At 34.6% G+C, this 24,184-nt stretch overlaps 1 protein-coding gene across 3 annotated transcripts in view; it reads left to right on the plus strand.

Moving 5' to 3' along the window:
* Positions 1-24,184, plus strand: part of sd (TEA domain transcription factor 1 homolog scalloped) — a 336,647-nt gene that overhangs the window by 280,639 nt on the left and 31,824 nt on the right. For all 3 annotated transcript variants that reach the window (XM_090407968.1, XM_090407969.1, XM_090407971.1), the window contains exons 8-9: positions 4,588-4,695; positions 16,412-16,470. In XM_090407968.1, coding sequence (XP_090264094.1) covers positions 4,588-4,695; positions 16,412-16,470 — 167 coding nt within the window. The remainder of the gene's footprint in view (positions 1-4,587; positions 4,696-16,411; positions 16,471-24,184) is intronic.

Here is a 24,184-nt window from a genome sequence, read left to right on the forward strand (position 1 = left end):
TTGTCTTTACTTTTAATCAGAAATATGTTAAACCACTTATTTAGTAAATATGTCAATATTTTTAAAATAATTATTACTTCTCAAAATTAGTTGTTAGTTAGGTCTCAGAGGAAAAGAACATGTGGTAAATGAGTATTTGGGCTTAGGTTCTGGTTTACAATCATGTTAACCAGTTTAATGGAATGATTTACAGCACAAAGAAAAATAACTAAACAACAGGTTTAATCATTTCATCTCAGTCACAGGAATATAGTGCTAAAATTGTAACAACACACACAAAAGCAAGCACAAACTATAAATGGAAGAAATGAGATTAGAATAAATTAAGACTAAAGTCCTATGAGGGGCACCCTCTGTCGATGCTGTTGGCTAGCTTAGATGTTGGAAAGTTCCGATACAACCATATTCATTAAGATTAGGCTGGTTTTTTAAGTCTGCTACTGATTCTAAAAGCAGTCTTTCAAGTTTGTAGTTGCTGCGACAGAGCATGGTAGTTTTTTTCATCTGATTCTATGAAGGTATTATGTGACACCTCCAGGGAGTCCAAAGACTCATCGAGGGAGAGTGTGCTTCCAACTACTAACCGCGCTAAAACTTGCTTAACTGTTTTGCGTGAGCCGTTAGTAGCAGAGGCTCTACCAATCGACCAACCTTTGCTCTAAGCCATAGTCTACTAGACTTGGCTGTGACCATAGTTGTGGGGGAAGATGTATTTTTTTGTGTTCTTCTAGGCACATGTTGTCAGATCTCAGAGTCTGACATTAATATGATAAGCTGCAAGAAGAAAGGACCTTGTAAATACCTGGAATGGGAGGGGGGGGGGGGGCGATCTTTAGGTGGGCAGCAAAGGGAAGCCAGCTTCAAATGAGGTTTGAAAGCAGTGCAGAGGTTATATTTCTCTAAAGTTCTAGCTTTTTTTTTTTTTTTTCTGAAGTGCCCCAGATATAAGGAATAGTAATGAAATTACTGTAGTCTTTATGTTGACGGGGATGTGAGGTGGTGGAAGGGAAAGATAATTTGTAGATTTTTTTGGCATTGTTACCATTGGACTGGAAGGTTTGGTAAATAAAGGTGAGTTCTGCTGTAAGGAAAATTTGGGTGGCACAGAAGTTGGAGGCTCACTCTGTTAATAATGACCCCATATTGTTGAGAAGGGGGATAGTTGAAACATTTATGTACATATCTACCTGGGTGAATTTTCTGTAAATTGAGAAAGAAAGGATATCATTAGGCAGATGTTTGATTATATAGTATCTAAAATAACAAAGCTTTTTTTTATTCCCAATTCTAATATTAGGTTTTATGCCACATTCTTTCATAATGTTGAATTAAGAAGGGTTATGATGGCAAACAATTCGATGTGTAGGGTGTGTAGAAGAAATGGATGCGAATTTTTGGATGTGTGGAGTGAGTTTGAGAGAAGATGAGACTTAACACAGAGAGTCAGGGGAACTAAATTATAAAGGGAGGAATGGTGAGAATGTGAGTGTAAGAATGACAACGTTATATAACTGTGTTAATGATGGGAATGGGCTTTGTCGTGAAAATGCTGACAAGAAGAGAACGATTTTGACTTTGCGTTCGTCTGGTTCAGATCCATCAAACATGTGCAAAGATGTCTACATGCACAAGGCACTAGAGAAGAAGAAATAGAGATCTGCAAGTTGTCCAACTGTGTCATGCAGACTGCAGACAAGAGTATACAAAAGAACATGCAGGTAGATTATTATGTCTTTACAAAAATGCTAGGAGTATCAGAAACAAAGAGGTAGAGTTTGTTGCCTTGTCAATATGTTGGGACCTCAGATTGTAGGCATTAGTGAGACTGGCTATCAGAATCAGACATACTAACTAGTGTTGAGGTTAAAGGGTACAGGAAGAATAGGAGGGAGGGGCACACTTCTAATGATATTGGATGACTTGAATCTAGTTAGAGTTGAGACCTATGATTGTAGTATGACTACTAACAGTATTTCATGCTACAATGAGTTTGAAGCTATCTGTTGTTTCAAGGATACTTGCGACATAAGATTGAATGATATAATCACGTAATCACAAGAAAGATATTTATTTAACCAAATATTTCGGTCTGGAAATATTTATGGATTGGAAGAATATTGGCAGTGCATGGGAAGCATTTAAACAATACTTAAATGATGCGATATCAGAATGTGTCCTGAGAGTTCGAAGAATAAACAGGGTAGGAGTCAAATGGCTGTAATCTTATTAAGAAAGGGATTCATTCGTAAGAAAAGGATGATGTGGAAGGAATACCATGTGTATAAGGATGATGTCCATTATGAAAATTATAAGCAGCAGGATGGGGGGGGGGTCACTACCCAGACCGGTTTCGAAAGCAAAGTCTGAGTATGAAAAAAAACTGGCTCTGCATGCCAAAGACAACCCACAAGAATTCTATCAATATGCTGCAAGTAAAAGAAAGAATGAATATGAAAGAATAACTCTTCTAAATGCAGATGTGTCATGAGGGTAACAGATGCAGAAGAGTTTGTTCAACTAACGAGTGGCCATTTTATTAAAAGCTATCAACCTGGTGTATGCAACACTGAGCTCGCTGCTACCTTTTCACTGGATGAAGAATTTCAGGTCTATTAGACGAATTGGAGCTGTTGCACAAACTAAATAAGAATTCAGCAATAGGGACTAATGAGATATCAGCACATGTGCTAAAAGAGTCTTCAGCTGAACTGGCTATTCCTTTGATCAGGCTGTTTAATATGGGTCTCAGAACAGGGAGGATTCTGCCAGAATGGATGGTAATTCCATTGCACAAGATGGTGCAAAGACCAATGTATCCAACTATCAACCAATTAGTATCTCAGGAGTGGTGGTGAAGATTTTGGAAAAATTGGTTAGCGCTTGCATTTAGAAATGGGTTTACTAAGGGGAAAGTCATGTTTTAGCAACTTGCTCACATTCTATAATGATGTTACCATTGAACTAGACAAGGGGAATGGATACACCATGATACTTTTGTATTTTGCTAAGGCTTATGACAATACAGCATGGTAGACTATTGCATAAATTGGAGAATATGGGTTTGGATTATAGAATATTATCGTGGATAAGAGGATGGCTGAACTGACAGGTATCAAAAAGTGGTACATGGGGGACGTGAATCTTCAAGATTTAAGGTAACCAGTGATGTACCACAAGGATCAGTCCATATAGGTGGCAAATTAGAGTGGAAACATATATCCTTTTCTTACACTTGATTTTACATTAAACTATCTTTGTATATTTCCTTCAATTCTAATTGCTGATTTACAACTTAAATATAGATTATGATGTATAATAACCAGAAATACACATGGAGATATGTGACTCCCACTCAACAAAGGGCTGTAAACCTGCAGTACATAAGTATCACGAGAGCAAAGGATTTTTCCCCCCCTCCTATTTTTTATTAATTTTATATATATTTTGTATTTTTATTTCTTAACATAATCTGGAAACATGGACTGAACTTTTTCAAGCCACTTCAGGCTTCCAGTGAGTAGGTAGTGGTTTCACATGGCAATGAAATTCATATCCCACCTAATGACTGTCACACAAGCATCCATGTGTTCAGCAGGATTCCAACCTGCAGTCTATTAGTTGGAGAGTGGATATGCCAACCACTCAGCCAAATTGGCCAGCAGATTTGCAGTATTATATATTATAACAATTTAAAAGACACCAGATATTTGGCACTGTATATAGTTTGTTGCAGTAGGCAAATGTCTACATTGATTATGCAGAAATACACAGTAACTTAGAATTTAAATATTTTGTTAAAAAAAAGAGAAAGAAATTGGCCTCCACTGCTTAGTAATCAAGGAATTTTTCATGACATTTTCATCCAAAAAGTGATTCTTATATTGATTTTTTATTCCAAAGACATGCTTTTTTTCAGTACTGGGTATCTTAGAAAGAAATTAACAGGTGAATATTGCTTGAAAATGCTTAAGATTTGCTGTTTAACCTGAATTGTGCAATAAGAATTACTTATTGCACAATTCAGGAAAAGAGACTAAATTTTTGTGCCAGTCCTCCTTCCCCCCACAATGCATGGATGCAATAACAGTGGAGATATTAATAATCATTGGTGTAATACCCATAGAACACACATCTCACTATACAGCCCTTGTGATTTCTGGATATTTCTATTCCATTGCTTAAACATGAAGATAAAACATCTTAACGCAAGTTGTTGCAAATAGGTCTGTTTCATGCATTTGAGAAGTGATAAGTGAAAAATGTTATTTTGTGCTAAAGTCAGAGAACATCTCAAATCAAAAATAATGAGAGCTTCATACTGCTTAGTAATCATTGAATCAATATTGTGCATTTGAATTTCACATGCAACATTCGAACATTAAAAATAATTCTGATGATCTGAAGGTCACCCTCTCTCTCTCTCTTCCCACATATTAAATTTTTGTGTGTATTTTATTGAAATCATGTGTATATTTACTTATCACTCAGTTATAGTAGTAAACAGATTTCTATTTTTATGAAGTTAAATTTAAAGAATAAATATTTTATTCTATAAATCACTATTTTCCCTCCCCTTCCCCCCTCTAGGCTGTAGATATTAGGCAGATATATGACAAATTTCCTGAAAAGAAAGGAGGTCTTAAAGAATTGTATGATAAAGGACCACAGAATGCTTTCTTTCTTGTAAAGTTTTGGGTAAGTTTCTTGAAATTATAAGAAATAGAGATAGTATTTTATTTTGTTTATATACCGCACAACATTCAAAAATTAAAAAAAAAAAAAAAAAAAATACTAACTGAGGAAAAACAAGCTATTCTTGAACAACCATCATCAATCTTGAGCCAGAGCAGATTGAAAAGCAGGGATTCCAAGTTGGATCGCCTTTAACAATGGATATCAGATTTTACAAAAGCATATGTTTCTCCCTTTTTTGCAGAATATAGCTGGGACAGTTCAAGTGGATTATGGCTGTAGAAGATACCACTCGAGGTTCTGTTAGGAAAAAGAGATCATGTTTTGATATGTGAAAAATACACAAATAATAAATAATTACTATTAGGACTTGTTTACTTGCATTCAGTTATGAATGCAAGTGGACACATAGGTGGCACATGGAAAAAGGTTATCATTAAGTCTCTCTCTCTCTCTAAGAAGACAGGATATAATTTATTTTATAATCATTGATACTGTGTGATTTATGTTGGATTTACTTTATAAAGTTTTTAGAAAGTGTTTTTTGCTTAGTAAGAAAGTAAATTACACTTTTCAAGAGATTATATTCTTCTTAAATCCTTTATCCAAATGTAAGCAAATAAAGTTTGTATCTGAAGTATTTTCACACATAGAAGCTAATGACTTCATCAGTTGCTTTAGTATTTCATAATGCAAAGCAGGAGGCTTCCTTTTGGAAGTGCATAATGCTATGCATTAAGGGAGGGAGGGTCATTATCCAGACCAGTTTCAGCCTTTATTGAAAATAAAGGCTGAAAATTTCAAACTTTACTGTTAAAGTTTAGAGGTACCTGTGACTACACTATTACTCTAAATCTCACTGAGTAACCCAAAAGGATCTCTAAACTCATCATTCCTGATCTGAATTACTGCAGGGTAGGACACTTGACAATGGCAAAACTCAACTACCACTAAGCAGAATTGCTCTATTCCCAAGGAAGCAAAGTCCAAAGGTTAATATTGTTAAAACATACTGAGTGGGAGCCAGACCCAAGAATTTACCAAGGTTGAATTAATGCACAAGCTATGCATTTCCTATATTCTTTTTCTTCTTTCTCAGCCTTAGTCGGTCCACTGCTGGATAAAGGCCTCCCTATTTTTTGACCACTTCTTTCTATCTTTGGCAGTCTTCTTCCACTTCATGTCAAAGTTTCTAAGGTTATCATCCCATCTAGTTACCATCCATCCATACTCTGTTTCTTCTTCTGGTTGGTATCCAGTTTGTGAGCTCCTTCATCCAGCATCCATCCTCTCTTCTCATTACATCGCCTGCCCACTTCCATTTTCTGGTCTTAATATGAATTAAAATGCCATTTATCTTGGTTTGCTCTTTAATCCAATAATTTCTTATTGTATTTTTTAAAGAGATCCCTAGGATGTTTCTTTCAAATTTTCTTTGAGCAATCTTTGTTTTCCAATCTTTTTTTTGTTAGGTTCCAAGTCTCACTACTTTAAACCATGACTGGTAATAAGCACTGATCAGTTACTTTCCTTTTTAGGCACGATGGAACTTAGTTTTCCAAAAGCTGTCCATGCCAACTGTAGTCATTTATTGATTTTTGATTTAATGTCTTTATCTAAATCAAAGAGCTGTCCTAGATAGACATATTGATCTACAATATCTAATTAATTATTTCCCAGGGTGATGGGTGATTTTATTACTGACTTGTTGAACATTACTTTAGTTTTCCCATTGTTTATTTGCAGCCCTTTTTTCAGACTTTCTGTATTTCTGTATTAAGTTGGTCTATCATACCTTGGAGTTATAGTTCTTTAGCTGTTTTGGCTATTATCAAGATATTATTTGCATATCTTAAGTGGGAGAGATATTTCCCATTTATCTTTATACCTTTATTGTTCGAGTTTAAGTTTTTAAAGATTTCTTCTAGTACTGCATTGAACAGTTTTGGTGACAGTGTCCCCTTGCCTAACTCCTCTTCTTATGTTTAATTTAGATTTCTTGTTCCATAGCATTATGGTTGCAGTAGATAGAAGTTTGATGTACTGGGGTTCAACATCTTGTTTCTCTAGGGCTGTTATTAGTTAATTTGTCTTGACTGTTTCAAAAGCTTTTTCATAATCTATGAAAGTTAGACAAAGGGGTATGTTGAATTCATTGCATTTATCTAATAATTGTCTTAGTGTGTGAATATTGTTCATGGTGCTGAAACCAGATCTGAATCCTGTCTGTTGTATTGATTGATTATCTTCTAGTACACATGTTATCCTGTTTGCTATGCTTTTTGCAAGGAGTTTATAGAATGTTGGTAAGAGGTAATTTTTTATTTCTTCCTTGTCTCCTTTTTTTGTGCAGTAACACTAGGTTGGTGTTGTCCCACTCATCGGGGATTTTTCCGTCTTCTAGACATAAATTGAGAATATTCAGGATGTAAAGGTTATCTTGCCTCCATATTTTATTAGTTCAATGGCAATGCCATCATTGCCTGGTGCTTTGTTTTTCATTTGTTTCAGTGTTTCCTTTAGTTCCTTAATTGTTATAATTGAGGTAAGGTTGAAGGGCATCTCTGTGTCAGGGACTGTGGTACTAGTTGTTGGTACTTCTGAGTGATATATTTCTCTGTAAAATTCTGTAATTCTATTGAGTATTTTTTGCCTGTTCAATGGTGATTGTGCTATGTTTGTTTTTGATAACAATTATATGTGTTTACCCTTCTTAAAACTTTCACATTTACATTTTTCTGTATTGTTTCTTTGATTTTTTGTGTATTATATTCATGTATGTCTGATCTTATTTTCTTTCTTAAGGTTTTGCAAATTTCTGTATATTCTATATTTGAAAGTTTGTTTTGATCTTGTTTCATTTTTCTTCATTTGTTCAAAGCTCTATGGTTTTATCTTTTAGCTTGCATGTCTTGGTGCTTGGATGTTGATTGTTTATGTGTGTAGCTGTTCTTGAAATTGCTTTAGTTATTTCTGTATTGGCTTTCTTCAAGTTCTCTTCAAATGGATTAATGTTGTCATCATCAAATTCCTGCCATGTACCCTCAAGGGGTGTACAGGATATGATGGTACTACATGAAAACTTTCCATCATTGCTAACTTCCTATCTACAATTTTCTTCCAAATCAGTCTGTTACCTGTCAAGACTCTAACATTATCAGATCTTATATTTCTATCTTCTAAGGCACTTTTTACCATATCAATCCAACTATATCTTGGTCTTTCTCTGGGTCTTTTTCCTGCCAACCTGGCAGAAAACACTTGAATTTTGTTAATCTTTCCTCAACCATTCTATTTAAGTGACCATACCACCTGAGATTAGCTCTGCTAACGCATTCCTGGATGCTGACAATGTCAAGTTCTTTCCTAATATCCTTGTTTTTAACATGATATTGTCATTGATGCCATCTGTTCATACTCCTTAATCTTTCTCAGGACTCTTATCTGCAGTCTCTAGTCTTTGGTCAAGTGTTTCATTTCTAACCCAGCTCTCAGATCCAGTTAAAATTGGTTTGAATCATCAGCATACCTCAGATTACTGATTAATCTACCTCCTATCCTAATTCCTGTCCTGAGTTCATCCAATGCTTCACACATGATGTCCTCCGCATATATACTAAACAAGTGAGGAGAAAGTAAACATTCTAGCCTCACTCCTTTTCCAACTTGAAGCCAGTCAGTCAATCTAGCACCTGTTCTTACTGTGTCTTCTTGCTCCTTCTTCTTTCTTCTTTCTCTATCTTCTATACAGCTAATTTAGTGTTTTGACTAATTTCTCTCTTATTCCATATAAATTTATTCAGTTGACTTCCTACCATACCAGCTTTGATGATTCTGTTGTCTATTTCCATGTTTAATTTACCATTTGTGTACGACTGCCCAAGGTGCCAATTTCACGGTGGTGGCCTACAGGACATCCACAAGGTGACGGATGAGGCCTTGGATTGGCTTTCCAGACTGGACATTGATCCGTAGTTGTAATTACTTCTGCCTTTTTTTAAAAAAAAGGAAGACTTGGAAAGCAGTTTGTGGCTTTTATGTAATGAATTTTTACATATTAAGATTTTCATCATTTCTTTCTGGATATTTTGATTGTACATTTCACTTGCCATTTTCACAAAGCCATATGCGTAAATAAATAAATTTTCCATCATCACTAAAAATTGTGCCTAAGTAGCTGAAATGTTTTACTTGTTCTATACGTTCTTCATTCACAATGCAGTTGATATTTTCAATGCTTCTGCCTAGTTTCATTGTCTTTGTCTTGTTATTGCTGACCTTCATACCATATCTATTACAACAGTTATTCAATTTAGTCACAGAATCTTGCAGACTTGTAGTGGATTTACTTAGCAGTATAACATCGTCTGCATAAAGCAAAGAGCTGACATTAACGTCTCCAATTTTGATATCATGTTTAATACCACTTTCCTTCATAATGTGATCCATATAGATAATGAATAACAGAGGGGATAATGTACATCCTTGTCTCACACCAGATTTAACATTAAACCATCTTCCTGTACTTCCTTCAATTCTAACTGCTGACTTACAGCTCAAATAAAGACTAAGTATTTGTTGTATAATTTTATTTCATTCATGTGGGGTCCCCCCCCCCCCAGTTCCTCGACCGCCGCTTAGGACTGGTTGAGCCCTCCCAGTGAGGGTTCCATCAGCAGGAAAGGCCATGGCATCGGTGTTTTGGGATGCTAAAGGCATTTTGTTTATTAATTATCTTGAAAAGGGTAAAACAACAACTGGGGAATATTATTTTGATCTTTTAACCAGACTAGACGAAAAAATTCACGAGAAAAGACCAGATTTTTTGAAGGAAAAAATCATCCTTCATCAGGACGATGCACCTTCTCACAAAGGTGTTTTTGGCAGTGGGAAAATTAAGGGATCTGCACTATGAATTGTTGAAACATCCACCCTATTCCCAAGATTTGGCTTTTTCTGACTTCTGTCTCTTCCCAAAACTAAAACTCTTCCTTGCTGGTTAGCATTTTTCTTTGAATCAAGAGGTGATTGCAGCTGTAGAGGGATATTTTGCAAATCTTACTGAGAACCACTACAGGGATAGGATAATGGTGCTGGAACATTGCTGGAATAAATGTATTAGTCTTAAGGGAGATTGTTAAAAAATAAAAATAATTTTGAAATTATAAACTCATTTTTTCATTGTTAGGCCGAGAATCTGAGAAGGCAACTCAGTTGCCTTCTCAGACAGCAGTTTATCTTTCTGTTCCCTTACTAAGGCACACAAGTTATGTCCTTCCATGCTCCTACCTGTCTCTCCCATACCTCACTGGTAGCATCACCTGGATAATGCTGAGCCTTATATCAAAGGGCTCCTCCAGCTCTTCTTCAGGCAACCATTGAAAATCATCTCCACTATACCATGAACAGCTCACTTCATATTTTTCATGTCTTTCTTATACCAGAAAGACATGAAAAATCCTCAATAATAATATATATGCTAGTAAATCTCTTATCTGGGTGGCATCCTTGTGCTCCAGAATTAATGCCTATTCTATATTGTATACAAGCTGTTATATGCACCTGGCATCTACCAATAGCATGAAAATGAGCCTTTATCTAGCCTGTTCCTAAAAATGGAGATAAAACCTAGCCATCAACTATCTTCCCATTGTTGAAAAACAGTATTTAAAACAAAAATTGCAGGAAAACTAAGATATAAGTGGAAACAATGTAGTTTGGAGTGCTTTAGAAGATTGAAATATAAAAGCTGATCAAATCAGAGATCTGAAAATATTAAATGGATTTGGAAGAAAATTGTTGATAGAAAACTAGCAGTGAAATATTAGTTGCAGTTGACTGTCATTATATTATATCTGATAGATATCCCTTAAAGGTAAACACTAGAAAATGATAAACTATTTTCTTGTGCCATTTACTGTTTACTTTCGTTTGAGTGAGATTTAGAAAATTTACTGTATTATTTTCTTCTTTTCCTAAATCAAGAATTCATCAATTAAAAGTAGATGGACAAGTGGATGGAAATAAGGTTCCTGTCCCCATCATAAAAAAAAAACCACTGCTGCTGATAGTGACATTTCCGAGAATTATATTGTGGAATTAGAAAACATATAACTGATTGATACATAATCCAGTACAATAAACTTGAACTCAGATGTTTCAAATGTACAAATTATGATATAGGGTTTTTTACATTTATGTAATACTAACACCGCTCTAGTTTTTTTTTTTTTTTTTTTTTTTTATATATGAATCCTGCCCATTAAAAGGTTGGAATCTTAATAATAAAACTTATCCAAGCTAATAAAGTATTAGCTTGGATAAGTGGGTGGGTGGCTGACGGAGGGTATCAGGAAAGTGGTATATAGGGAGGGAGGGGGGTGAATCTGCCAGATTTACGGTGACCAGTGGTGTGGTTGGCCTTTGGGATCAGTCCTTGAATCAACCTCGTTTAATCTGTATATCAGTGATATTGGAAAGGGCCTGACAGGAGATCTTCAACTGTTTGCTGGTGATGCAAAAATAGACGGGGCATTCAGAGATTCTACTGATATACAGCATTCACAGAGTGATTTGAATAGGCTGGAGGTGTGGGCAAACAATAATAGCTATCAATTCGGTGCTAGTAAGTGCCAAGTTAATCACTTAGGTGTGAGGATATATCCAACATATATTATATTGGCAGGATTATGCTTGGAGTAACTGACAAAGCTAGAATTTTGGAGTTATGGTGGACAAGGGTCACATAGCAAAAATTGCAAATGCAACTCAGATTAATTAATTGTGATGTTAAAACAAATATTGACATGTAAAGATATGTAAGTGAATTTGCTTCTTTACAAGGCCTTGATACAACCACACCTGGACTACTGTGCTCAGATTGATCTCTTGAGTTTGGAGAGGATAAAGAAGCTGTGGAAACAGTGCATAGATGACATTGGGATTATGGAATGTAGATTACAATGACAGATTAAGAGAGTGTGGGCTGCAAACACTGGAAGACTGGAGAAAAATGTGATATGATAGAGATGTATACACTTTTGAGAAGGTGTTACAGAATATTGGTTAATAAAAGTTTTCGTTATATGGAAGGTGTGGGAAAGGACAAGGGGCATCTCTGGAAATTAAGGTTATATGTGGTTAAGAATGGGATGACAGGTAGATCTTTCTCTCACAGAACTGTGTGCGAATGGAACAGTTTGTCTGTTGAAGTAGTGAGCATATCTAGTATGAATGAACTTAAAATAAGTCATGACAGCTGGTGTGTTTGATTTATGGCAGGGGTGTTCAACCCGTCGATCTCTTGTGTATTCCTCCTTACTTACAAATTTAATTAAAACTGAAAACATAATATTTTATTTATCATTATTTTGTATTATTTTTAATACACTTTAAGTGTATTGCTATTGTTTATTTATTTTTCGTTAAATGTGTGCGAATGGAACAGTTTGTCTGTTGAAGTAGTGAGCATATCTAGTATGAATGAACTTAAAATAAGTCATGACAGCTGGTGTGTTTGATTTATGGCAGGGGTGTTCAACCCGTCGATCTCTTGTGTATTCCTCCTTACTTACAAATTTAATTAAAACTGAAAACATAATATTTTATTTATCATTATTTTGTATTATTTTTAATACACTTTAAGTGTATTGCTATTGTTTATTTATTTTTCGTTAAAATTGTCAAATCAGTAATTTTCTTATAAGTCTGGGTAAATGAATTAATTTGGATCAGTGGAAGTCAAACAGCAAGCTGAGTGAATAAGATTATAAGCAAAGTGTAAAAACTCGATTGTAGCTTAAATATTAAATATTCCAAAGCACGTTACATCGATTTTTTCCTTAGGTTAAGTCCCATGTGAATATTGTAAAAAAATAAACTTTGTTTTCTCGGTATAGTTTCTATTAGATGTTTTTGTAAATAACTCTTTTGAAGCTAACTGTATATACTACTTTAATAAGAATATGTTAGAGTATTAAAAACAAAGGCAATGTTTTTGTCGCCGAAGCTGTACATGGTGGCATTAGAAAGATTGTTATTGAAACGTGTATGTATGAGAAAGGCTTGCAGGCTCTAAGTGTAAACATCTCTGAAGTCAGTCAGAAAGAAGAGTTCAAACAACTTTCCGATGGCTGGCAACTTACAATCAAAAGAAAGCGGAGGAGAGCAAAAGGCGTGCCGAACTTGAAACTTAAGATGAAAGACTCATACCGATTCTTTGGGGGGTTGCCAAACTTCATGCGAGGTCTCAGAGGAGGCCTAATAAAAAGGAACTGAAGCAAGCAGAAGGGGTCCTGGTTCCAGAATCTCCGTCAGAGAGACTACCCCGGATCCACGTTGCTTGAGAGAGGAGTTTCCTGCTTCCAGAAAGGAGCTTCTCGGTTCGAAACGTCACTAGAGAGAGACTACTTCTAGGCTGCAGACAAGGTTTCAAATTGCCAAAAGGAAGAGTTCCAATTGCCGGAGAAAAGTTTCCAGGCCAGGTTAATGTCAGACATTCTCCAGTGTGTTGCATTTTCATTACAATTTGATGAATCAAACGACTTCACTGATATTGCTCAGTTAATGGTATTTATTCGCATGGTATTTCAAGATTATTCAAGTAAAGAAGAACTTTTGAAAATTATACCATTATTGGGAAGGACTAGGGGAGAAGACATTTTTTCAGCATTTGATGAATTTGTGAAACAACACAAACTTCTGCTTTTTAAATTTGTGTCTATTACTACTGATGGTGCTCCTGCAATGATAGGTAATAAATCAGGCTTCATTTCATTATGTAAAAACGATGACAAACATCCAGATTTTTTAACGTACCACTGTATTATTCACCAACAACTACTGTGTAGTAAAAGATTAAACACAAAAGATGTTTTGGATATTACATTTAAAATTGTAAATTCTGTTCGAGGAAAAGCCCTGCAACGCCGGTTATTTAAATTACAGGCAGATGATGATAGGGAACTTTTGTTGTACAGTAATGTTCGTTGGCTCAGCAGAAGTCAGTTTTTAGAATGATTTCTTGTATTAATTAATGATATAAAAATTTTTTCTTGATGAAAAAGGAGATATTTATCCACAATTGAGTGATAAAAGATGGTTGTTACACTTATCATTTTTAGTAGATTTCTGTACGAAATTAAGTAATTTAAATTTAGAGATACAAGGTAGAGATAAAAATTGAATTGACATATTAAGTTCAATAAAAACTTTCCAACAATACTTACTTTTATTAAAGAAAAATATAAATGACCGCAAATTTAGACATCTCCCATATTTATTAAAATTTTTTGAACAAAATCAAGAAATGCTTCGCTATGATTTAATAGAATTAGTTGAGGATGAAATAAATTCAAGATTTAAAGATTTTAATAAAACTGAAATGATTGTATCTTTTATCAATAATCATTTCAAGAAAACTTGAACATCACAGAAATTTCAAATAAAATTAGTGGGTTATTTGATATAAGCCAAGCTGAAGTAGAACTGGAGATAAACATTCAGAATAGTTTACATTTAAAATCAATAAACAGCAAAGTCATTTGGAAGTATGCACTTGAAAAATTCCCAATATTAACTGATATTGTGTGAAAAATTCTGTTGTGTTTCGGATTGACATACTTGTCAGAATCGGCTTTTTAAAATATGATCGTCATAAAAAATAGATTAAGAAACCAAATTACAAATGATCATTTGGATGATTGTCTGCGATTGGCCACTTCTTCATATCAACTTGACTATGAAAATATTGCGAGGTCCAAACAATGTCAAATTTCACATTAACTTTTTAAAATTTTATTTTTTAATCAACTAGCATTTCCTGTAACTTGTGAGTTTGTAATCAATCTGTTGTTTTTTTCTAACTTTGGTTTTCCAAAATAGAGAAATATTTTATTCCAATATATATATATATATATATATATATATATATATTTTTTTTTTTTTTTTTGTTGTATTAAAATAATTAAAAGTGATAAATAAATTTTGAAATACACAAAGTTTTTAGTTGTTTATTTGTACGTAATCAGATATCAGGTTGGGGAATGTGATCTATATAAGAGAGTAGATCGCCGAATAACTTTATATAAAGTAGCTCGCATAATAAAAAAAGGTTGAACACCACTGATGTATGGCCTCCCTCAACGAGTCCTTGACCCTCTGGAGATTAATAATAATGACAGTTGGTGAGAGTGGACAAGGATTAGATAGTTCTGAAGACCCTACTCTCAAGACTAAACACTGAACTGTTTTTCTTGCCACTACTGGACTCCACTATATTAAATTTAGTTTAATCCTTTATCCAAGTGTGTGCAAACAAAGTTTCTGCCTGAAAGTATCTTCAGGACTGGGATAAAGTGGTACAACACTAGGCGACTCCTTGCAAAGGTGGAGCAAGCTACCAACACTCCTATCTCAGTATCTCCCATAATACAAAACACATCTCCTTGCGGATATGTATAATGTTATGCATTAAGGTTAGACTATATTTAATATAGTCTAACCAAGTGAAAAATAAACTTTCAACATCTTTCTCTAAATCCAGAGTAATTTAATAAAAAGGTGGCACACTGTTTGGTAGCTCCTATATGAGGAGATGCCAAACGGTGTGCCACCTTTTCCTCTTCAGTGGGAGCCAGGCCACCTTGGGCCTGGCTCCCACTGAAGAGACCTCAATAAAGGTCTAAACTAGTCTGGGTAGTGCCCCCCCCAATGCATAGCATTATACATATTCGCAAGGAGATGTGTTTTGCATTATGGGAGTAACTGAGATAGGAGTGTTGGTCGCTTGCTCCACCTTTGCAAGGAGTCGCCTGGTGTTGTACCACTTTACCCCAGTCCTGAAGTTACTTTCAGGCCCAAACTTTGTTTGCACATACTTGGATAAAGGATTAAACTAAATTTAATATAGTCTAACCAAGTGAAAAATAAACTTTCAACATGGACTCCACTAAACATGGGTTGATGGTCTCATCTCACACCAAGGAATGAAACTCATCTACTGCCTTGAAGACATTCACAAACTTCTTTGGCAGCAGTGAGATTTGAACCTGTTGACTGGAGATCCACCCAACAAACCAGGCTCTCTCTCAAATGTTTGGAATTAAAAAAAAAAAAAAAAAATAATAAAATAACATACTACTCAGTCTTCAGAAAGCTGATCCTGTGCTGAAACATGCTCAAGTTAATCTGATCAGTCATTGTTTATGATTATGCAATACTCAACAGAAACACAAAGTTTCAATGAAGTCACATAGTGCATATATGCAGTCAATTGTAAGAGTTTAGCTGACTGATGCAGAAAGAGGTCTACATTACTTCAGAGGGATGGGGGGGACAGAAAACACTTTAAAACCTGAACTTGAAACATAACATGGGATAAGTTTTCTTAATTTCTTCATTTGTTTAAAAAAATGAATTGCAGATGTGGAGAAAATGTGAAATCAATTAAATTTGCCATTGCTCTTATGGGCATTTGAGGTACAATTTCGAGGAACATGAAAAATTCATGTATGCAAAATCAATGGCCACTGTAAAATATCCCCCCCCTCTTTTTTTTTTTTAATGATATATTCTTATTGCAGTTAAGGATATGTAAGTATTGTGCTTGCTATATGTTTATTAATGTTATAGTCTAAGAAGATTTAAAATAATAATTTTATTCTATTGTCACAGTTGAAATTAATATAATACTATAATTGGCTGAAATTTTTGTTATTAGGCCGATTTAAATACTAATATTCAGGATGAAGCAGGAGCCTTCTATGGAGTCACAAGCCAGTAAGTAAGAGTTTTTTGTTATTGATTTAACAGAAATTTTTTTTTTCTTAACAAAATAAAAGCTGCAATAAAATTTGTTTTAGGTTGGCAGTCAAACTGACTTAAAGTCAAGCATATGGAGAAGTGATGGAAAGAGTTTGCTCTAATATATAATTAGACTTTCACTATAGAAGATTAGCAAGGACTTCAGGAATAGTTTGTTACAGCAAATAATTTGCTGTGGTGAATTTTTTTAGCATAATATTGAACCTATGGAACTTTGGTTGGGATTTTACAATAGTTTGTTTTAATAAAGTCGGCTGCATATCTTCTTAAGAATCCAGTGAAGATTGAACACCAGTCTGTGGATACAATTACATTAAACAATGCTCTATACTTGAGCTGACTTGGAAAATATATACATATGCCATTCAAGGAAATTGAATAATGCTGATGTGAGCACCAAAAATTTTATTTATAACTAATTTGTTTGAAATTCTACTGGTCTGATTCTTTATCATGAACTGTGAAGCACAACTAAAAATTTTAAAAGGAATAAACAAATTATTTACATAAAAGAAGTACTTTAGAAATGTATTGATGAAACAAATAAAAACGAAGCAACAATCTTGATGGGGTATTTCAATGCTAGAGTGGGAAATAACCCAATAACAGGATGCATTGGATCAGAGGAAGAATCAGTCATCAATAACAATGGAATTTTATTAAGAAACTTCTACATTTTTTTCTTCAGGCATAAAAATATACATAAGTACACATAGTGAGCAACAGGAACTAAATCAATAATAGATTACATCATTATTAACAACAAACTAAATAATAATATCAAGGATACAAGAGAGGGAGCAAAATTGACAGTGATCACATGTTAGTTAAAAGCAGATTTGAATTCATAAAAAAGAACCATATATTTCAAAAGAAAAAAGTTAATGTACCAACATCTAATAAACAGTTTAAAATTCACTTCATAGAACAGGAGAGTATAAATAAATAAAAGCAGAATATCATCATCATCAAATTCCTGACATGTACCCTCAAGGGGTGTACAGGATATGATAGTACTACATGAAAAATTTACATCATTACTAACTTCCTATCTATTTCTTCCAAATCAGTCTGTTACTTGTCAACACTCCAATATTATCATTATCAGATCTTATATTTCTATTGTCTAAGGCACTTTGTACCGTATCAATCCACCTATATCTTGGTCTTCCTCTGGGTCGTTTTCCTGGCAACCTGGCAGAGAACACTTGTTTTGCTAATTTTTCCTCACCTATTCTGTTTAAGTGACCATACCACCTGAGATTAGCTCTGCTAACACATTCCTGGATGCCGGCAATGTCAAGTTCTTTCCTAATATCCTCGTTTTTAATATGATATTGCCATTGATGCCATCTGCTCACGCCTCTCATATCTGCGGTCTCTAGTCTTTGGTCAAGTGTTTTACTTCTGACCCAGCTCTCAGATCCATAAGTTAAAACTGGTTTGATCACTGTCTTGTATACAGCTAATTTAGTGTTCCAACTAATTTCTCTCTTATTCCATATGAATTTATTCAATTGACTTCCTACCATACCAGCTTTGTTCATTCTGTTGTCTATTTCCATATTTAATTTAGCATCTTCACTAAAAATCGTGCCTAAGTAGCTGAAATGTTTTACTTGTTCCACAGGTTCCGCGTTCACAACACAGTTGACATTTCCAACAATTCTACCTATTTTCATTGTCTTTGTCTTTTTAATGCTGACCTTCATACCATATCTAGAATAAGAGATAAAATAAAACCAACCACAAACAATATTGAAACTGACTGGAAAAATATAAAGGAAACCATGCTAAAAGCAGCAGAAGAACATTTAAGATATAAATCAAAGGAAAAAAAAGGCTCAGAACTTGGAATGATGACTTAAAGGAATTAATCGACAGGAAAAAACATCATCATCATCATCATCAAATTCCTGCCATGTACCCTCAAGGGGTGTACAGGATATGACAGTACTACATGAAAAAATTACATCATTACTAATTTCCTATCTACAATTTTCCTCCAAATCAGTCTGTTACTTGTCAAGACTCCAACATTATCAGATCTTATATTTCTATCGTCTAAGGCACTTTGTACCGTATCAATCCAATTATATCTTGGTCTTCCTCTGGGTCGTTTTCCTGCCAACCTGGCAGAGAACACTTGTTTTGCTAATCTTTCCTCTCCCATTCTATTTAAGTGACCATACCATCTGAGATTAGCTCTGCTAACGCATTCCTGGATGCTGACAATGTCAAGTTCTTTCCTAATATCCTCATTTTTAATATGATATTGCCATTGATGCCATCTGTTCACGCCTCTAATCTTTCTCAGGACTGTCATATCTGCGGTTTCTAGTCTTTGGTCAAGTGTTTTACTTCTGACCCAGCTCTCAGATCCATAAGTTAAAATTGGTTTGAACACAGTCTTGTATACAGCTAATTTAGTGTTCCGACTAATTTCTTTCTTATTCCATATGAATTTATTCAATTGACTTCCCACGATACCAGCTTTGCTGATTCTGTTGTCTATTTCTATATTTAGTTTACCATCTTCAGTAAAAATTGTGCCTAAGTAGCTGAAATGTTTTACTTGTTCCACAGGTTCTCCTTTCACAACACAGTTGACATTTTCAATGATTCTGCCTATTTTCATTGTCTTTGTCTTTTTATTGCTGACCTTCATACCATATCTATTACAACAGCTATTCAATTTAGTCAGAGAATCTTGCAGACTTATAGCGGATTTATTTAGAAGTATAACATCATCCGCATAAAGCAAAGAGCTGACATTAACATCTCCAATTTTGATATCAGGTTTAATACCACATTCCTTCATAATGTGATCCATATAGATAATGAATAACAGAGGGGATAATGTACATCCTTGTCTCACACCAGATTTAACATTAAACCATCTTCCTGTACTTCCTTCAATTCTAACTGCTGACTCACAACTCAAATAAAGACTAAGTATTGCTTGATATAATGCCCCATTGACACCATATAACTGCAGCGTATTGAATAGCTTCTCTCTTGGCACCTTGTCATATGCCTTTTCCAAATCGACAAAACTTAAATACAGATCTTTGTTATATTCCCATGCTTTCTCGACTATTTGTCGTAAAGTGAAGATCTGATCCTGACAGCCTCTATTTGGCCTGAATCCAGCTTGTTCTTCACCAAGCTTTTCTTCCACAATTCTTCTCAACCGTTTCTCAATTATACTTGCATAGATCTTGCCAGGAACACTCAGTAGGGAAATACCTCTGTAATTCTCACATTCAGTTTTATTTCCCTTTTTATATATGGGTACTATGAGAGCTCTACTCCAATCATCGGGAATTCGTCCCTCTGTCCAGGCTTTCTGAACTATGCAGTGCAGCCACTGTAAGACTCTTATACCACCATACTTCAGCATTTCTGGCCGAATATCATCTACTCCTGCTGCCTTTCCACATTTCAAGCCTTTGATGGCTTTTTCTACTTCAAGTATGGATATGTATTCCTGACTGCATGCCTGGTCAGTGTTTTTTATCACTGTGCTGTCATCACTGCTTGTTTCATTTAGCAGTTTTTCAAAGTAATTACTCCATACTTCAAGGATATCTTTTTCTCCTGTTTTCATTTCACCTTTATCATCTCTAATTCCTTTTACAGCACTCTTTCCTCCATTCCTAAGCTTCTTCAACAAGCTCCAGAATATTTTGCCACCTTCTTGATATTTATTTTCTATATTCTTGCCAAAGTCCTCCCATGACTTTTGTTTAGCTAGTTTTACACACTGTTTAGCTTTCTTACATTTGTCTCTGTATTCTGTAAGAGTAAAAGCTGACTTATTTGCCAGGAACTTTTGATATGCTTTCTTCTTTTCCTTCACTGCCTCTTTAACTTCCTGTGTCCACCAGGGAGTTCTGATTTTTTTATCTTTGCACACAACCTCACCACATGCCTCTCTGGCAGAATCAATCAATGTTTCCTTCAGAGTTTGCCACTGAATCTCCAAGGTTTGATTCCTGTTCTCAAACTCTTTCATTTTCTTTTCAATAATATTTCTGTATTTTAGTCTACAGTTTACATCTGAGAGCTGCTCAACTTTTATTCGCTTTAAAACTTTCTTACATGTTATTCTTTTCAATATGAAATTCAATTTTATCCTGCTCAAGACTAAATAGTGATCACTTCCAATTTCAAATCCTCTGTACACTCTGGTGTCCTGCACCAGGGAGGAAACATCACTATCAACAATAACATAGTCAATGAGACTTTTCTTATTCCTAGCCTCTTCTCTCCATGTGAATTTGTGCACATTTTTATGTTGGAACATGGTGTTAGTAATAACCAGTCCATGTCCTGAGCAGAAATCCAACAGATATTTGCCATTATTATTAGCTTTGCTCTTTTCTCCAAATTTTCCCAAAATATTTTTGTATGTCTCACAATCATTTCCTACTCTACTATTTAGATCCCCAACAAGGACCAACTTTTCCTTTTTCATTGTGTCAGTTGCTTTTTCTAAAGCCTCAAAAAATTCCTCCACTTCTACCTTAGTAGAACCTTCTGTGGGACCATAGGCACAAATAAGTCTCATTGTCCAGTTCCCCATTCTCATATTTGCCCACATTACTCTACTTGAGACTGACTGCCATTCAAGAAGATTAGCCTCGTATTTTGTGTTGAATACTATGGCTACTCCTTCTTTTCCTTGATTGTTATTGCCTGAATATAACATTTTGTATTTATTGCTCAGAAAGATCTCACCAGTTTTGGTCTTTTTTGTTTCAGTCACCCCTATTATGTCGATCTGGTACTTATCTAATTCCTCAGCTAGCTCCATTTCTTTGCCATTCAGGCTTCTTACGTTGATAGTACCGATCTTTAACTCTGGTGATGTTGAGTTGGGGTTTGTTTTCAGATTTGTTCCAGTAGCTGACTTTTCGCTGTTCGCCCTGGTTCCCTGGCGAAAACAACGGGGGCCTTGTTTAACCGGGCGACGCCCCAGCCGGCATGAAATTTTGTCATGTTGTACCATCATTTTTTATTTTGGTTTAACCAATAAGAATACAATTTGGTCGGCTAAATCCCAAATTGCCAGCCCATCCTCGTTCGTTCAGTATCAAAGTAGATACCCAACAGGGTGCACCACGAGAAGGTGAGGATTGGACATTAGGTCAGAAGCCCTGGTCGGTTCTCCGCATTCCTTTAAAGGCTATGTGGAGGTCTCCTCTCAGTTATACAGCTTTGACCCTTAAGCACCCCTCAGGTTAGATAAAAAAACCTACTTAAACTCTTCAATAATATCTGGAAATATCAAAAGATCCCAAAAGAATGGGAAAAAACAAGAACAGGAAAAAACAAGCTTTTAAAATCTATCTGCAGAGTAAAAACACTGCTGACTGTGTAAAACGGGCTGAAGTCGGAAAGCTTTCCAGAAGTATATGCAGAGAAGATTGGAGTAAATATGTTAAATCATTAGAGCAGGATATCACTGGACCACAAAGAATAGGTTTTAAAATTTTCAGGCAACTACAAAAAACAGAAAATGACCAATTAAGAAATAATCTAATTTCCAAAGTAGATCAGATAGAACACTATAAAACATTGTGGAATGAAAAACAAGAAATACAAAACAATGACAAAACTCACAAAATTGAAGATATCAATACACAGGAAAGTACAGAAGAAATAGCAATGGAAGAATTAGAAAATTTCAAATTTATTTAAAAACTCAAGAAACAGAAAAAGCCCAGGCCTGGATAGAATATGCGTTGAGCTCTTTAAATATGCAGACGATAGCTTAAAAGAAAACCTACTTAAACTCTTCAATAATATCTGGAAATATCAAAAGATCCCAAAAGAATGGGAAACTGGAGCAGTAATAAATATTCACAAAAAAGGTCCCAAGGACAAATGTAGAAATTACAGAGGCATTACTCTCTTAATAACAGCATCTAAACTATATGCAAACATTTTAAAGAACAGACTAATTAAATATACAGAAAATTATTTAGGAGAAGAAGAACAGTGTGGTTTTAGAAGAGGGAGGGGATGCACAGATGCCTCTTTCATAATGCAACAGATCATAGAAAAAAGAAAAGAATTTAATCTGCCCACTTTCTATTTATTGACTATGAAGAGGCATATGATAACTTGAATAGAAATCTACTCTGGAAAATATTACAAGATGTTAAAATACCTCAATTAATTAATGCAATAAAAAGTCTAGACAGAGAAACAAAAATTTGATTCAAATATGCAACTAACCATCTAAATGAAAATCTCTGAAACAAAAACAAAAGCTATTTCAATGTGTGGAAACACCATTCAAAAAGTCAAAATTATGCTTAACAATAAAATAATAGAACAAGTTACAAAATTCAAATACTTGGGAAATATAATCTCGCAATACAATACTGATTCACAATTGGAAGCAAGAATACAAATTTACAATAGAATGAATGGAATAATTACAAGAAATTTTGGAAAACAAATGACTAAAGAAACTCAAATAAGATTACATAACATGACCTTTAAACCATCTCTCAAATTTGGAAGTGAAACTTTGATTCTAAAACAAAGACTAGAAGCAGCACAGATGAAGTTTCTAAGACCTCTCCTGGGACTCACTAGGTTAGATAAAAAGAAAAATACCGAAATAAGAGAATGATTAGATACCAAAAAGATCATACAAGAATATCATCATCAGCAAAATTGCCTATGCCACATAGAAAGGGTGAATAACAATAGGATCCCCAAATTAGCATATATAAACCTACTGGAGGAGACCATGGCAGATATCCAAGATATGGTGGAAAGATCAACTTCATCTGTAGAGCAAGAAAAGACATAAAAAGCTTATACCTGAATTGCTCAGACAACAACGAAGTACTTATTAATAAAGCATTTATTTAATAATACAATGAGAAATTATGATTAATTCTCATTGCATATTCAATGAATCAGAGTACAAATTGGACACTTAACTTTGAAGTAGGAATGAGACTATTACTGGATTCATTTTTGCACATAGTGAAGCCTGTAGAGTGGAAGTATTAAGAGGTCATAGAGCCTTGCAAAATAACTTGCGATTATATCTCTTGATATAAGTAGTCCTCTCTTTTTTTTTTTTTTTTTTTTTTTTTTTTTTTTTTTTTTTTTTTTTTTAAATTAAGCCATCATTATGATTGGTAGATTATGAAGCACTTAATGATTTTTCAAAGGTCAATTTGAAGGGGGTGGGGGCTTAGTGTTGTTGAAAATGGTTCCATGACTGATGTGATTTGTGAAACCAGAATTTTTCGGCATGAAAGTTTTGATATAATCCACATATACTAGTCTTCAGTACGATAGGATAGGTTCATAAGCCTCTGGCAGATTTCAGAATGAAACCTGTTGATGGTGCCAGATTAAAGCTTTACGATGCCTTACTCTTCCTTTTAAACTCATGTGATTTAAAAAGGAAAAAAAAATCAAGGAATCAGCAAAGCTTTTCTTTGAAATCACTACAAACAAACAAACCCTAAATGAGGTCTTTTTTATTTCAAGTAAAAGAATACAAGGATAGGATGCAAGATCATTGAAAATTTTTTATAGGTTAATTTTTCCCCATCTTTTAATGTTGAAATTGGATGTTAGGAAATTGTACTGTATAGATGAGACTACATCTCATCAATAAATGAGATGTAGT

This window comes from Typopeltis vanoorti, chromosome 18, assembly GCF_054136105.1.
Source record: "Typopeltis vanoorti isolate ZY-2024b chromosome 18, IOZ_Tvanoo_1.0, whole genome shotgun sequence".
Taxonomy (NCBI): domain Eukaryota; kingdom Metazoa; phylum Arthropoda; class Arachnida; order Uropygi; family Thelyphonidae; genus Typopeltis; species Typopeltis vanoorti.